Source organism: Mauremys mutica, chromosome 7, assembly GCF_020497125.1.
Source record: "Mauremys mutica isolate MM-2020 ecotype Southern chromosome 7, ASM2049712v1, whole genome shotgun sequence".
NCBI lineage: Eukaryota > Metazoa > Chordata > Testudines > Geoemydidae > Mauremys > Mauremys mutica.
In genome coordinates this window covers 10,629,132-10,646,723 of record NC_059078.1, presented here as the reverse complement: position 1 = coordinate 10,646,723, position 17,592 = coordinate 10,629,132, and the positions used below count along the sequence as shown (strand labels likewise).

Sequence of the window (17,592 nt, the reverse complement as noted above, 5' to 3'; positions counted from 1 at the left end):
GAAAACTGATATCCTGTTTGATTGTAAACTATGATGTATCTTTTCTTTTAGTTTTCATGTGGTGTGTGAACCACAGTAGTTTTGATATGAAGACTGCATTTTTAATGACGTGAAGAGTTTTTATAATGACAACACCAAGAGTTTCAGATCCCTTCTGTATCTTCGGTTTTCTTTTAAGAGGTGAAAGACTTGTGCGTTTGTTCTTTCTTCTTTGAGAAGAGGATGGATATATTTGTGCTATTTTCTGATGCCCTAAGTTTAATTTTTTTAAACTGTCTCTCTTCCCCTCCCCCTTACTCTCAAGAGCTGTGTAATTTTTGTATAGTGTACCAATTTCTTCATACTAATTCTTACACTTTATGCTCAGCAGTGTCCTAGTGGAGTAGTCTAAGCTGTTGCATAGGGAAAAGTGCTTTATCCTGTATGTTTAACTAAAGATGAAATAGAATGTGCTGATTTTTAACTATTCTTTCTGTCCTGTAGTAGATGTACTTAATTAACTGGAGGAAGTGTGAGTTAACTGTAAAATAATAAGACTGGGACTTTTCAGCTTGGAAAAGAGACAACTAAGTGACGATATGATAAAGATCTATGAAATCATGACTGGTGTGGAGAAAGTAAATACAGAAATGTTATTTACTCCTCATAATTCAGGAACTAGGGGTCACCAAATGAAATTAATAGGCAGCAGGTTTAAAACAAAAGGAAGTATTTCTTCACAGAATGCACAGTCAACTTATGGAACACTTTGCCAGAGGATGTTGTAAAAGCCAAGACTATAACAGGATTCAAAAAAGAACTAGATAAGTTTATGGAGGATTGGTTCATCAATGGCCATTAGCCAGGATGGGCAGGGATACAAACCCATGCTCTGAAGTGCCCCTAGTCTCTGTTTGCCAGAAACTGGGCATGGGTGATAGGGGATGGATCACCTGTTCTGTTCATTTCCTCTGAAGCACCTGGCATTGGCTACTGTCAGAAAACAGGGTGTTGGGCTAGATGGACCATTGGTCTGACCCAGTGTAGCCGTTCTGATGTTCTTATGAAATCTTGCACTGTATATATATGAAAGCATTCCATACTTTACAAATTTTATATACAGGAGTTACTGAACTGGTCACAGAGAATTCTATCGGCGCACATAAGCAACTCCCTACACAACTGCTTAGGACAAGAAGCGAAGACTGTTGGATAGAATTGCAACTGCGGGGGGAGGATGGGATATAGGTAGGCAGAATACAGTTCAGTTGCTCAAATTGGAATTTGGCCAGGACACTAGACATGGTAAAGAAGGTGGATGTTTTTCCCTGCAATTGTTGAACAGTCACTTGGGCTTCCCCCAGCACTTTTGTTAGCAACTAGAGATTACATTTGGAAGTAAAGCAGAACCTCAGAGTTACGAACACCTCGGGAATGGAGATTGTTCAGAACTCTGAACAAAATGTTATGGTTCTTTCAAAAGATTACAGCTGAACATTGACTTAATACAGCTTTGAAACTTATTATGCAGAAGAAAAATGCTAACCCTAACCCACTACCCAACTCTCCTTCCCCCCATTTCCACTGCCCTACCCCACCTCCCCTGCCCTGCCCCACCGCTGGCATTCAGTATTGTACAGGAAATAGGATGGTGGCCATGCAAGGCGCCCAGCGCACACAGAAGGGGAAGATGACCCACACTAGGATCCAGGAGGCAGTGAGCCGGAGCGGCCACCCTCCCTCACCCAACAGAAGAGGCTCCATCCCACCACCTCTGCTCCCCACCAGGGTGAGCTGGAATCATGTCGGGGGGTGAGGGAGGTGCAGCGTGGGAACAACAGGGCCCCCTTCTCCAGCAGACCGAGTAGAGCAAACCCTGGGCAGCTCAGTCCTCGGAGAAATCAAGGGTGGGGGCAGTGACTCATGACCCCGCGTGCTCTCCCCCCCGCCCACACCTTTCCTCTGCTTGGTCGGGCAGTGCCCCCTCCCACCCCAAGCCTCCCCAACTTACGCCCATGTCAGTTCATAACTCTAGTGTTCGTATCTCTGAGGTTCTTCTGTATTCTCTTTGTGATCTGCTATGCCCATCTCTCTAATGCTACAAAATTGTCAGCCCTTCTGAGGGCTTAACCAGGAAAAAGTGCTGGGTGTTGCCTGTTTTTTTAAAACATGATGGCTAATATTTTAAAATCCTAATGTAGATGTGGGAAGTTGTAATCTCAGTGTGTTAGATAGTTAAGGTGATCCTTGGTCTCCCCTATTTTTTTAATCTATCATGGTTTTATTTTTTTGAAAAGCAGAACTTCTCCCCCACCACCTTCCTCCCCCTCCCCCCATATGTATTGGCATAGAACAGTGGTGGAGAATAACTATTGGTTAACTATTGTTTCTAACCACGTTGAGCTGCTGTGTGAAATATTTCATGAATGAAAGAAAATGTGGCTGCTCCTAGCCTTAAACCATGCTATTGTGAAAACAGACTTTGTAGTGCCTTTTGCTCTTGCCTTATGAGAATAATTGAAGCTCTCATTCCAATACAGGTAAGGCAGTGTGCAGTATTGTGAATTTTATTCACACTGATGAAAGGACTTCTGGAGAAAATTATGTGTAAGAATGTATAGAAGGTAAGCATAGTGAAAACTCCATATGACTTTCAGTCATGATTTAGAAGGGCAGATTTGTCATGGAATTTATCAAAATCATGGTAAATTTAGTAAAAGTCACTATGGGGGGAAAGTGACGTAACATCTTGGGAGTGCCATTTAAAGTGGTGGAGCTATGCGGGAGGGGAGATGTTGAGTCCTGACCCAGGGGTGGGAGACTCTGGGAGGGGCTAGAAAATAAGCCTGCCCTGCAGCAGCAGCTCCTGTCATGAGGGAGGAGTGGCTGGTCCAAACTTGAGCAGCACTGTGACCCTCAGTGCCAGGTTGCAATACCTGGAACGGGAATCCAGGCCCAGCCCCACAGGCCAGAAGCCAGCACTGCAGGGTGGGTTTATTAAAATCACAGACACAAGAAAAAGACACGGACAAACGTATGGTATCCATGAGATTTTTAATGCCGTGACAAACCTGCAGCCCTACTCGTGACTGTTTGGGGGCGAGGAGGTGGAATTAAAAGCACAAACTCATTTTGACAAATAGTTTACAACTTGCCTGATCTGGTTTAACCTTTGTTGGTCTGTTGCCATTTCTTGCTCAAAATGGGAAAACGGACTCCTTTCATTTTGGATATGTACTGTAGCAGGTTTGTTCCTTAGAGGATAGATGATTCAGGTTTTTGAAAGTTTTTTCTTTTGGTTTGGAGACCATCTCAAATGAACAGACTGATTTGGTAAGGAGCAGTCTCTCCAGAGGCATGTCTGATATGTCTTGCTTGATTTAATCCTTCTCTTAATTTAGTATTTGCATCTGGAATACACTCTGTACTGGAATTGCCTACTGTTCACCGACATGATTCATAGCCCCTGGATCCTGTTGGGATCCATCACTCCTCGTAGATTCTCAGGAAGTAGCGGTGGTGCATAATGCCTTTTTCCATCTGACTACCAAGAGGTTATGACCTTACTACTTTAATGCAAGGCTCAGAATGGCATCCATGTCTTTGTTACCTCCAGCCATGATTACTGTAACATCCTTCTATTAGGGCTACCCTTAAAGACTCCCCATTTGCATTTAAAGGTTGGCAGTGAATGCTGTGGGACCCAACTATTTAAGGCTCTGATGCTGAAAAGACATATTTATGTGCTTAACTTAGGTGTATGTAGTCATATTCAGTTTAGCAGATCCTCCTGGTCTACACTGAAAACTTGTATTGGCATAGCTATGTGTCTCAGGGGTGTGAAACATTCTCTCTCTCTCACTCACACACCCACCCCAATGGAAGGATTGTAGTTACCGCCTCTTGGTGAAGCTACTGCAATACTGCAGCTGTGCTGCTGTAGCATTTTAAGTGTAGGCATATACCCTAAGTGAGTGCCTCATGATAGTTATGCCATAAAGATAAAATCAACTGGGATGCTCTGACTGTTGGCCCTGGTGTCGAACTTGGCACTTGGGCCTTCTCAGTACAGGGCCTGAACTTTGGAACTCATTCCAATTGGCAGTCTACCAGAGCCTCAGTTTGGCAGCTTACTGAGGACGATGTAAGATGTTGTTTGTTTTTGGCTCTTACTTAATTGTCCTGCTTTGCTTTTATATTTAGACTTGTGAAAGTGCCTGTGCTACCAATTATGAGAAGTTGTGTACATGGTTTTGATTTGGCATCACAGTTTTAGATGGGTTGTTTGTCATGGCAAAATATCTGAATATTCATAGCATTATCTGATGATAATTTTAATTTAAAGAAAAGTCATGTCACAATCTTTTAATAAGCTATTTTGATAGAAATTGTAAGAAGTCAAGTACTCATTCTTTAATATTATAAAAACTACAATATTGTGTAAGAGAAACAAGGTTGGATGGGTAATATCTTTCCTAGATCTGAAGAACTCTGTATCGCTCAAAAACTTGTGTTTTTCCCCAACAGGAGTTGGTCCAGTAAAATATATTACCTCACCCACTTTCTCTTTGTAATACCCTGAGACCAATGCAGCTACACTGCAAACTACAATGTTGTGTAACATTTTTTAAAGATATAAAAACATGAAATTTTACTATACTGAAAGGAGACCACATAGAGACAGATTTGTTAATTAATCATGGAATCTTGCTCAGTAGTAGGTTCACTAAGTAAGATGTCAAAAACTATGACTTTTAGGTCATTTCATAAAACATGAAAGACCATAAGCATTGGTCATGAAAACCATGCTGTTACAAATATGGAGCTGTAATCCTGATACTTCGATACTGTGGTTATAAGTAAGGCTACATTTTAGTCATGGGTATTTTTAGTAAAACTCATGAACAGGTCATGCTGCAGAAGTCACAGAGGTCATGGAAAGTCACGGAATCGGTGACCGCCGTGACAAACTCGCATCCTTAGTTATAAGCCTTAAATAAAACAAATGTGGATCCCTGGTGGCATGATGGTGTCCTGGATTCCTTAGGACACTCAGATAGTTCACTAATTATAAATAAATAGGCAGAACATGGCTAGCCCATTACAAGCAGATGCTTCCCTCCCTAATGCCTATGTTATATTGATTTAAATAGAGAAATGAAACCTTGCCCTTCATAATCGCTCTCCTACTGTCCTTTATTTAAAAAACCCTCTTATGAGGGGGGAAAAAAGCAGAGTTTTTACCCCTAAAATGGAGGAGAGGCAGAGACTCTGTGAAGTCTAGTAGGGACTTCACTATTGCTGTTGATTTTAAAAGGAAGATGCTCATACTAGGGTGATGGGCAGCAATATAAAATTCTTCGATAGGAGTGAAGTTCAAAATATCCTCCTCATTTCTAAATCAGCTCTGTCATCCCAGCTGGGGATACCTGTTTGAAAACTGAAGACCCAATCCTCCACTCACTCTTGAAAATGGTCCCTCCATGGCCTGGGAATTAAAAGCTGGTGTATTTTGTAAAAGGGAAGGAAAGGACTGAGAAAAGTGGGTGAACATGGAGAAGGAGGTTGGGTATCCAAGGAGTTTTGGTGGGTAAGGGAGACACAGATCAGGGAATTAATTGTAGAATCCAGAGTTGAGATTTCAAAACTGAATGATTCCTGTGGCACCAAGGGTCTACCAGGCTGTGAAGATGCTCATGGGGAGGAGCCTGGGAGACCCTAGTCTTTCTGGCTGGTCTTTTCTGGAGGTGCTGCTGAGAGGAGAGAGGGTGCACCATGGAATGAAGCCTTAGATAGGTCTCCTTCTGGCTCTTCCTTACTGACGTAGGGCCTCCATATGAAAAGGGGGAGGTCAGGGTGTTGGTCTCACTGTCAAAGGCAGCCTGTGCCTGATCTGAGGAAGAGAAAGGGGCCGGGGACGTCTTAGTATATGCCCCTTCTGCCATTAAGTTTTTGATTTATTGTGCCCAAATCTTTAAGAGGCTCTGGATGCATATTGAACCTTTCATTAAATATACAGTACCATCAAAATTAGCTGTCTGAATATGCAGTATTCATTGTGGATCTCTCCAGTCCACAGTATAAGGAAAAGAAATTAACATTTCTTTAGCAACTTCTTTGTAGGAGAAAGCTACTTCTGAAGAAAAACCTGCATGCTAATGTAGCTTAAATTTGGATGTTTTAAGAGAAGGTTTTGATTGTAACAGTTCCAGATCCTAGGCTTGAGATCAATTGAAAATCAGGTTTTTGTTTTTGTTTCTTTTTTAATAGTTTTTCCCCCTTAATTACTCTGCAGCCTGTTTGGGATTTAACTCCTGTTTTAATATTTTCTGGTACCTAGTATAAATTATGCCTTAACTTCTTAGAAACATTGTTAGGTGGCCTCAAATTGTGCAAAGGTTTAAAAATTCTTGTGAACAGATTTCACTCAGTTTCTCAAGAATTCCTCCTGTAGTACAGATTTTCATTCAGTCCTGCAGCATACAGTTTTCAGGAACCAAGCACTTAAGAGATAACTATTATTTCCTTAAAGCTGAAGCTTTGACCTCCCTGCTGAAAAATTCCTATGGTCTTTAATTACATTACATACAGTATCTCTGCTGTATTCTAATGTTCTAGTCAAAATCAGAAGGAACTCTTAGATTTGGAAAGTGACTTCTTTTTATGTAATATTCCTTATGAAGCAGAGTTAGGATTTTTAGTGAGTATATTAATGTAACTTGCTTCTTGTACCTCCTTAATGCTGGTAGGCTCGCGCTCATAATGGTGAATCTACAGTTGTTTCCCCCTGTAATGTGTATTTTGGTTGTAAACTATTTCTTCTGAGTTCTGTCAAGTTAAAAGTTTTATTGAATAAGCTCTGCAGTTGATCCATTGATACATCTTGGTGTGTACATGTAACTATGAATGTGATGACTTTATAATTTACTAAAAGGAACAGATGAGACAACATAAAAAAATTGAGGCCAGGGGAGTTGATTTCACAAAATCAGGTGTTTCAACTTAGTTGGTAGCAAAGAGTTAAAAGTTCCAATCCGTAAGTGGTATATTGAAGCCTTTCAATAGTTTATTGTGTATGTTTAAATTTACCGTATACATCCAATGGAGAAGTAAAAATGGAAAAAATTTATAACCCGTTCATAACCGATCTTATAATTCAGGGGTCAGCAAACTTTGGCTCCCAGGCCATCAGGATAAGCTGCTGGTGGGCCGAGATGGTTTGTTTACCTCGAGCAAGCATGGGCAGGCACTGAGGCAAACCTAAGTAAACAAAGTGTCCCCCGTGCTAGCTGCTTACTCTGATGGCCCAGACAGCAACTGGTGGGGAAATTGGGGGAGGGGAAGCTGGGAGTCAGGGGAGTAACCCCTGTGACCACCCCCCACATGACCCCACCCCGAGCCCAGGACCCCCACACTCCCCATCCCATCCCTTCTCACCTTATCTGGGGAGGGCCAAGGGAGGATGTCTCTGACCTGGCTGGAGCGGCTCCATGCAGCGTGTTCCAGCGGGCTGGGCAGCACGGCACGGCCACAGCCTGCTCTGGGGGCGAGGCTGAGTGGCATGGCTGCAGCCTGCCAGCCCCGGAGCTGCAGCTGCTTCTTCGGAGGCTGGGGGGAGAGCCGCATGGCTGGAAGTGGAGAGACTCTGGCCCCGTCTCTTCCCTTCTGCTTTGCTGGCTGTGCTGCCTCTCCTTGCTCCCTCTGAGGGGAGGGGCTGTGTCCCACCTCTCCCTCTCTATACCTGTTCATAAGCCGACCCCCTCCTCTGGTGCGTCCCTTTTTTACTAAAAAAATTTGGGTTATGAACGAGTATATATGGTACTTAAGTTTGTTGGGGTCTTTTTGTTTGAGGAGCAAAATTACATATCTTGGCTTTTTGTCAAATGGATGATGATTTTCTTCTTTCACATTTTGTTAAATTTAGAAAATGTTATCAGTGATACTTAATCTTATATGTAGCTTCCCTGAGATAACTTTCCTGTATTTCCTTACATATTGCATCTTAGATTAATATCAATTCAAATTTTTTTTCACTTCTAAAGAATAATTGCTCCAGACTGATAGTATAAAGAACAACTGAAGCCCCATTTACACTGTGGTTATAATTTGTCAACTGGCTACAAGATAGTGAGAGTCCCATGGTCTTGTTAGTTTTACTGAAAACTGAAGTATTATGGGTGGGACCACAACTGTTAAGTCCAATTATGGAACATTGTTATGGTTTCCATCTACACTGCAAAGTGGAACTGTGCTTGAGCCAGTTTCTATGTCTTGGTTATTACTGTAATGTAGACAGGGCCTTGGAGGTGGCTGTGTATACTGATGCACAGTATATTTCTTCACTTGAGAAGTCTATACTGTTTCTGATTATATTTATCCGATGTTTGGGTTACTTAGATTTAATTAACTATTTCTGGTTACTTGTCATCTAAGAGTAAAAGTCATTCATAGTAGTTTTTGTTTTACTTTTGGCTAATTGCATTTGAAACAATACGTCAAGAAAATCCAAAATCTTCAGAAGTAATGGTTTGTGTACTTTTATTTAATCTCTCATGCTCTTTCTATTCCTGTTAGTGTGCTCTGTAGTCATCCAGTTGCCTTGTCCTTTCGGTGTATTGCTTAACATGTACACTTGGGACTAAAATCTCCCCTCAGATACATCTGAGCAACTTCCACTGAAGTCATTAATGTTGTGCATGTTTATACAAGGAGAGCTTGTCCATTAGTCTACACTCTTTCTGATCTCTGAAAATGACAGTGGGCTCACAAGTGAGTTTCATAATATGCAACTACATAGCTGGCTTAACATCTTCTAAAACTTTTGCTGTTTTTAGATTTGAAAAAAACAAGGTTTTGAGAAAGTAGAACTTGGTATTTGAAGTAATGTTTTGAAGGGTTATTGTCTACCCTCTTCTTGCAGTGCATCTGTCTCAGAAGAGTGCTCCTTATTGCATTATGATCTTGGAACAGATTGTTTTATAAACAACTCTCACAAACTGCTTTGGACTCTTTCTTTGTTAAATGTGTAGTTGAACACTTGAGGATTCTTAAACTGTTTGTGTACTTAGACTTCATGCTGCATTGCATATGAGACACATTTGCTTTCTTTGAAGAAATGGTGAGACCCCACTCAGAGGTTGGCATATTGCACCACTGTGTGAAATTATTCAAATCATCAGTACTTCATGTTACTTTGAGATTTTTTACTTGGTAAAATACCACTTGATGCTACTTTCACTCCTGCGGTAACATAGTATAAAGGTAAAAGCAATTATAATTAGAGCCACACTCCTGGGAATGGCATGAGTCCCCTAAGACTTTCTGTGCTTCCATGAGTGTTACCAGGCATTGAGTCTATCCTGGAGGAGTCAATTGTCTCAGTCTTCAGGAGGCGGCTGGCTTATGCCTTTCAAATCCTAGAGCAGGGGTCGGCAACCTTTCAGAAATGGTGTGCCGAGTCTTCATTTATTCACTCTAATGTAAGGTTTCGCGTGCCAGTAATACATTTTAACGTTTTTAGAAGGTCTCTTTCTATAAGTCTATAATATATAACTAAACTATTGTTGTATGTGAAGTAAATAAGGTTTTTAAAATGTTTTAAGAAGCTTCATTTAAAATTAAATGAAAATGCAGAGGCCCCTGGACCGGTGGCCAGGACCCGGCCAGTGTGAGTGCCACTGAAAATGAGCTCACATGCCGCCTTCGGCACGTGTGCCATAGGTTGCCTACCCCCGTCCTAGAGAAAGGGTCAAGGACTCTTGTGCAGGTACAGAATTTGGGAGCACATAGAAAATATTCCGTACCATGTGCTAAAAGTGATTTTGCTAAATAATTCTACTTTATTTCCCAGTAAATAACTTGCATCAAAAGTATGCTGCTAGCTATTATTCCAGTTAATTTGGCATTAACAGTAGTTGTGAATAAAAGGGCAGAACTAATGGATTTTAATACCCTGGACCTGATTCCAAAGGACAGATGGTACTTTGGCAGGGAAACATTTTGTTGGAGAAAAGGAAGGAAATGTGTGTGAGGTATCTACAGAGACTTATCAGAGTCCCAAGAATGTGGATCAATTACCACTCTTGGAAATTAGAGACATGTGCAATGAGACCCCTGCTGAGCGATCTTGTGCTACTGTGTCATTAAAATCAAACCAAACCCAAACTCCTAAGTTCTTTATTTGGAATTGGTATGACCACTGCTGGAATATCGTTTCCAGTTCCGGTGCCCACAGTTCAAGAAGGATGTTGGTAAATTGGAGAGGGCTCAGGGAAGAGCCATGAGACTGATTTAAGGATTAGAAAACATTCCTTACAGTGATAGACTTAAGCATGTCAATCTGTCTAGTTTAACAAGGAAAATATTTAGGAATGACGTAATTATGCTATATGTTCCTACATGGGGAACAAATACTTAATAATGGGCTGTTCATTGTATCAGAGAAAGGTATACAGTATCCAATGGCTAGACAAATTCAGACTGGAAGTAAGGGGTAAATTTTTAACAGTGAGAGTCATCAGCGATCCCTCGAGGACGAGGAAGATCTCTTTTACAGGTTTTATTTTTCATGGGTCCTTTGACTGAGGAGTCTGATCGTTAAGCTACAGACTCATTGGCAGACATTACAGGTGGTGTTGGAAGACAGGGCTGGGATGCGATTGCTGCGTGACAGTTGTCTTTCCTTTCTTTTCTGGCGTTTTTCTGCGACCAGGGCAAAGCAGTTTTCCTCAAAAGTGGATGTTCTCTCTTTGAAGAGTCTTTGCCAGTCATCCCTATCCTGGGCTGCTGTCTCCCAGTGTTTGGTGTCAGTGCCACATTTCTTGATGTTTATCTTGAGGGTGTCTTTAAAGCGTTTCTTTTGGCCTCCCCATTTACTTTCTCCTTTGGTGAGTTGGGCATACAGCAGTTGTTTTGGTAAGTGTACATCAGGCATACGCACACAATTTTTAACAGCGAGAGTAATTAATCATTGAAACAATTTACCATGGGTCATGATAGTTTCTCCATCACTATTTTTTAAATCAAGATTGGATGCTTTTCTAAAAGATATGCTCTAAGAATTACTTGGAATAAATTGTATGGCCATACAGGAGGTCAGACTAGATAATTATAAAGATTCTTTCTGGCCTTAGAATCTATGTATGTATGAAACTCAACTATTGCAGTGATTGGGTATCACTTTTTGGTAATAAAAATTTCAATTTGTAAGACCTAGGTGCCAAAACTGCTTTGTGGAGAGGTGTATGTATTTCATCCTGTCGGTTCATGCCTCACTATTGTCTTCCTACAAAGATTACTAATTGTATTTTATTCTGCAAACATCTGCTTTTGTGACATGAACTGCGGCTTCCCAGAGACTGCCAAACTCATTTTAACTGGACTATTTTACTGCTCTCCAGTGATAATTTTCAAAACGCAGATTAATTTGGTTTTGTTTTGTTACTTGTCTTAGAGGACAAAGGTATTATTTATCTGGTTTACTTGCTTCTGAAATCATCTTATGTTATTAGTCACATCAGGGTCAAATTTAATAGCTAAGCCCTTACCCAGGAAAACTGTCACTTAAATAAGCAGGCATTTGGCCAAGTAAGGAATGACTGATGTTGGCAATTAATTGGTCTTTGACTATTAGCGGTAAATATGCCCAATGGTTTGTGATGGGATGTTAGATGGGGTGGGATCTGAGTTACTACAGAGAATTCTTTCCTGGGTGTCTGGCTGGTGAGTCTTGCCCACATGCTCAGGGTTTAGCTGATCGCCATATTTGGGGTTGGGAAGGAATTTTCCCCCAGGGCAGATTGGCAGAGGCCCTGGGGTTTTTTTTGCCTTTCTCTGTAGCATGGGGCACGGGTCACTTGCTGGAGGATTTTTTGCACCTTGAAGTCTTTAAACCATGATTTGAGCACTTCAATGGCTCAGACATAGGTTAGAGATTTGTTTCAGGAGTGAGTGGGTGAGATTCTGTGGCCTGCATTGTGCATGAGGTCGGACTAGATGATCATAATGGTCCCTTCTGACCTTAAAGTCTATGAGACTAAGATCTCAGCCTTTGACCCGAAAAAATTAACTGTTTTAGATGCTTGAGTCAGAATTTGGTCTTTTACTACTATCTTGGTAATATTAAAGAACTTGCAGGTGTTCTGAAATTTGCGTGTCATTTTAAGGTTTATATTTTTAATGCAGAAATCTGGGGTGTCTGCAGTGAGTTCCTAGTTACAAAGCCATGTGCAAGTGTGTTCTCTTACAGAAGATACCAAAAAAGCCTGATTGGGAAAGAAGTATCTGTCTTGCCTAACTGGGCACCAGCTGAATCTCCTCGTATTCCAGAAATAATCATGGCATCAAGGTGATCCAAAGGAGAGAGGTGCAGTCAAAAAATACTTGTAGTGTACCTCTTTGTAATCATTCGTAAAGATGAAAGTGAACGTGAGGCTTCACTGCACAAAGTAGCATCCTCATGCATTAGCCTTACTGTTTGTACCACTCTGTGCTATTGCATTTTGTAACCTTCCTGCTTCGGCAGTGTAAACTCTCATTATTGAGTTACTTTCAGTCTTAAGGATCTGTTCAGTTGAAGAGTGAAAGTGTAACAACAGCCGCCTCTTTTACAGGTAGGAACATATTTCCTATCTGTCTTTAGTTCAGTTTCCTTTGCTAGCCTAGCATATTAGTTACCGTCTCATTCCCATTGCTCTAAATAATCCTAGAGATTAAAAACCTGCTCTGTTTACTACTCCTTTTCCTGTGGACCTGAGTCTGCTAATCATTGTTCCTCCCTGGGGTGTAACTTCTTGACTAAGACTTTTGCCTAGCAGCTTGCTGCCTCTCTGGATTTCTGACCATTATATTTGCCTTGCTCCAAAAGTCCACATGAATCAAGGATCTAAGTGTGGCTTGCTAGGCTGAGGAGAATGTCCCTGCCACATTAACTCTCTCCATAGCTGTAAGTATTGTCATATAATACTTAGTAGTTTCTTTGCCTTCACTTCCAATCACTCATCTCACTAGCATCAGAACCTATAAAATATACTTGACAAGCAAAGCTGGCTGCTGACATGTAGCAAATACCAGTTCACAGGAATCCAGACTTTGGCCAGATCCATTGGAATGATGTTGTGACCCAGGGATCCAGATTCTTTGGAACGATATTGACTGGCAGGCTGTTGTGTGAATATCCTTTGGATTTTACTCAGCTGTTTGAACATCAGTAAAACTTGGCCCTCACTTTTTTGTTTTTGGTCTGGTCTGTTACATCTCCGCGATCCTGGTCTGAAAACTACTAAACAGTGACTACAAATTAAAACCCATATTGGCCAATGATTTCTCACTGCCAGCTACTTGAAATAATAATTTTTGTAAAAAGTCACAGAAAAGCTTGGCTAATCTGTTGCAGGTGTCTGTCCCATAGGTAAGCGTGGCAAAATTCTATTTTTATTTTTTAAATATTTTGATGGATAATGATGTTTATTTTTAAGCATTTTTTCCCAATGTTTATTGATTTAAATTTTCACAGCGCAGGAAAAAATGAGGGGCCAGACAATCATTATTTAATGACCGATATCGATATGGAAAAAGTTAAGCTTTATAACTGTTAAAACACAAATTGTCAACATCATATATGTAAAAATATATAAAGTAAATAGCCTTAAATCAAAATCTAAGAAATTCTCAAGCAGCATTGTTCTTACTTTGTAAATTTTGATTATTATTGATGGAAATATTTCTTATTGGTTTGTGTATATGTGGTCAAGTTGATGTTTATCAACATTTACCAGTAAAAATCTAACCCGTCCAAGCCTACCCATAGTATTAAGAATTCAGTCACATGGTGTTTACTGTCAAGCCTTCTGTGAGTTACCAAATTGCAATAGCCCTCAGCACGAATTCAAGTTGAGTGAAGAGATCCACTTCCTAACTAAAGACGTCCCACTCTCTCAAATGGTCACCCAATGCTCTCTAAGGAGTATGGTCATCTGCTCCAAATGTCTACCAACTTTTCTGCAAGAATCATCTTCAAATTGGATCCAGTGAAAGCAGGATGGAAAAGACCCCCTACGAATCCTAAAACATGATGGCTGGACAGTGGCAACAGACACCTGTTCTCCACCCCATAACACACAAGATTTGGCACAGGACAGAACATCATACAGGCCCATAAGATATTTGGTGGCCTCTGTGTTGTCCAAGTGACAACATGAGAGCTAACTCAACTACTAAGCTCACCACTGCTGAGAGGAAAATCCTCTGCAACAGATTGGTAGATGTTACTTAAAATGTGTATCTTCTTGCTTGGGTGCTTGGGGAGGGCTCTGATTAGGTTGCAAAAACAGGTGGGACATTGTAGTTACCACCATATTTAATGTGTGGCAGTTTCGTGTGAATGTAGCTTTATGAATTCCTGAAATGTCACTTGTGTTTAAAAGTTTTTCAGGGGGATATTGTGATTCATTACCTAACTCTGGCTCATGTATAGTGCTGGTTAATCTTAACATTCTCGCTAGTTCATGCAGTCTGTATTCATACATTCATTGATGCAAGTGAGAAGCTTGTCTACACTTGCAGCACTTCAGCGGCACAGCTGCAGTGCTGCAGCTTCCATCTGCATTTGTAATACATGTCCCCAAGAGGCAGTAGCTAAGTGAACGGAAGAATTACTTTATCAGCCCAACACTCTCTACCCCCAGGAGTTAGGTCGGCTTAACTATGTCGCTCAGTGGGTGGATTTTTCACACCTCTGAGCTACCAGAGCTGGGTAACTTTTTAGTATAGATCAGGACTGAGTAAAAGGCACTAAAATCACAATACAGTAAAAGTCGAGCTGTTTCCTGAGCATTTCTGTTTGACAGAAGGCTTAGAGTGCAGACTGCCTTGTGTTTTCGTTTTGGCACCCAAACAGGATCTTGGTATGTGAAGTGCATTAAAGTTCAATTTCCTTTCTGTCTCAGCAGGATTTGGGCACAAAGCAGTTAATCTTCATTTTCGAGGTAATTTTTTTTTCTTGCAACAAGTGTATGTTGGAGACAAGTTTCTGCGCAGGTCACTCTGTTCTCATGCTAACTTGTTTAAAAAATGGGATATTTTTGTTTAAAGCAGTAGTCTGTTTTTTGCCAGCTCTCCAGTCATAAAATGGCAGATAAGAGCAAAATTGTGGCCAGAAATACTCAAGTGCAGTGTGGTGTTAAACTAGCACAGAGAGATCCTGCTATACTTTTAGTGACTCAGAACTCTGGAACAGATGCCTGAGCAGGTTAATTCATTCTATTCCAAATGGAAATGAGGCTTCAAATCACCATCTCCTTTTAATTTTTAAAATATGAGCAGAATTGTATACCTCTGAATATACTGATTTTTGTCTGTTTTCTACCTTTCTGGAAAGCAAAGTAAGCTATTTTATAGCCACAGCCAGTGAAGGAGAAGGGAGGGATAGCTCAGTAGTTTGAGCATTGGCCCGCTAAACCCAGGGTTGTGAGTTCAGTCCTTCAGGGGGCCACTTAGGGATCTGGGGTAAAATCAGTACTTGGTCCTGCTAGTGAAGGCAGGGGGCTGGATTTGATGACCTTTCAAGGTACCTTCCAGCTCTATGAGATAGGTATATCTCCATATATTATTATAAGGACTCATGAGATTGTTATAGGGACATCTTGTAACAAGTCCTGCTCCACTCTAAGGGTATGGCTACACTTGCAAATTTGCAGCGCTGCAGCAGGGTGTGAAAAAACACCCTCTGCAGCGCTGCAAATTGCGGCGCTACAAAGCGCCAGTGTAGTCAAAGCCCCAGCGCTGGGAGCCGCGCTCCCAGCGCTGTCCGTTATTCCCCACAGGGAGCTGGAGTACGGACAGCGCTGGGAGAGCTTTCTCCCAGCGCTGGGGCTTTGACTACACTTAGCGCTTCAAAGCGCTGCCGCGGGAGCGCGGCAGCGCTTTGAAGCGCTAATGTAGCCATAGCCTCAAATTGGAAAAACCTAAGCTATAAAATAGAGAAATATAGAAAAAAGGTTCTCATATCTCAGGAAAAGAATGGGATATTTCAAAAAATAATTGAGATGAAGGATGCTGTATGTGGACACATAACCAAAGGGATACCATGCATTTTTATGTTGAGAGGGGTTATTAACTATTTTTAAAATTTGAGTTCTCTGTGGAAAAGATCTCCTGTTTGAGATAGAGTATGGCCCAGAGGCCAGGCAAGCAACTTACATATCTGGACACAGCAAAAGCATTACTTCTGCATCATCCTCTGTGGTTAAAAATGCATTGTGGTAGGTGCGTGCTTGCTTGGCTTTTCTCCATGCAAAGGTCTTCTATCCGGTATAGTTTGATAATCATAATTTTGTAAACTATATCCTAAAATTGTGTTTTTCCTTGGATTTTCAGGGACATGGGGTCCCCATAATTCACCCAGGCATTCTTTACTTTTCTCCTAAGTTTGATAGATATCTGAAGTAGATGACTAAATGTTTACTGAGGCCTTGTCTGCGTGAACATTTAGTTCAGAGTGAGGTATGAATCTATCCCACACTAGCTTCTCACACACTAACTGTCCATGTGCTGATGTGCACTGAAAGTTCATTTGTGCACTTTATTCTATGCCACTTTGAAATGCAAGTAGATTAAAGTGCACTAATGAACTTTTAGTGCATATCAGTAAGGTCTACACAGACAGCGCGTGGTGGGCTACTGCGGGTTAGATTCACACTCAAGCTTGTCATTAACTACATAAATGTTCATGTAGACAAGCCCCTAGTTTGGTTTAAAGGGACACTATCATTTTGGATTTTTTAAAAATTATTGAAATAGACTGTTTTTCGACCTAGCGTCTCTTTTAAAATAGCATGTCCTGAATTAAAAACAAAAATATTTGCTATCAAACATGCTCAGATCCATCCTTTTTCTCACCCCACTCTCCCAATTCCCCTTTATTTGTGCACTCTCCTGCCTGCTACCTCTTTGTGGCTGTGCTACTAGTAAATAATCTTTTGCATGGAGTAGGGAAGAGCGTGTACGTGAGCTTGCTGGAACTATGCATGAGAGTTATGTCACTGACCATCCCTGAGACAGTAAAACTGACTATACATACAGTGCTGTCAAGTGCACAGAGTAAACGAAGCATGCGAAATTATGAAAAATCCTCTTTATTTTCTGTGATCTTTCTTCTGGAGGTTACCTTTGACTGTTTCCAGAGGTAGATGTGATTTTCAAGTTTTAGTGTCCCTTTAAAGAAGTTATATTTTTAACTATACAGTGCTGCACTCTTAACTCCTCAGCAGAGAATATGGGTGGAGGGTTTATAAATAAAATATACTGATATGCAAGCTCCCCAATCATTGAAGTTGGAGCAAAGCTCCACACTTGGCTAACATTATGAAGAGCAGATCAAAGTGCTACTAAATAGAAAACCTTATATGAGATTCTTAAGAGTGTGAATTTCCTAATATGATGTTTAGACAAAATGCATAAACACAAATGATGTGTTTCTGATTTAACTAGTTATGTAAGCAGCAAGTAACTAGAACTTCCAGTCACTGCTGGAAAGGCAGCTTCAGCAGTGAGGTCAGCCATGCAGGGGGACAGCCTGTGCTCTCCAAGGATTTGTTAACTCCTACTTTGTGTGAT

General features: G+C 41.0%; 1 protein-coding gene across 3 annotated transcripts in view; it reads left to right on the top strand.

Annotated features, from left to right (window-relative positions):
- LOC123374777 (RING1 and YY1 binding protein) overlaps positions 1-17,592 on the top strand; it is an 84,344-nt gene that overhangs the window by 53,347 nt on the left and 13,405 nt on the right. The window contains exon 2 of one of the 3 annotated variants that reach the window (XM_045025059.1): positions 2,520-2,603. The exons of the other annotated variants lie outside the window; for them this stretch is intronic. Coding sequence (XP_044880994.1) covers positions 2,593-2,603 — 11 coding nt within the window. The 5' untranslated portion in view covers positions 2,520-2,592. The remainder of the gene's footprint in view (positions 1-2,519; positions 2,604-17,592) is intronic. 3 annotated transcript variants of the gene reach the window in all.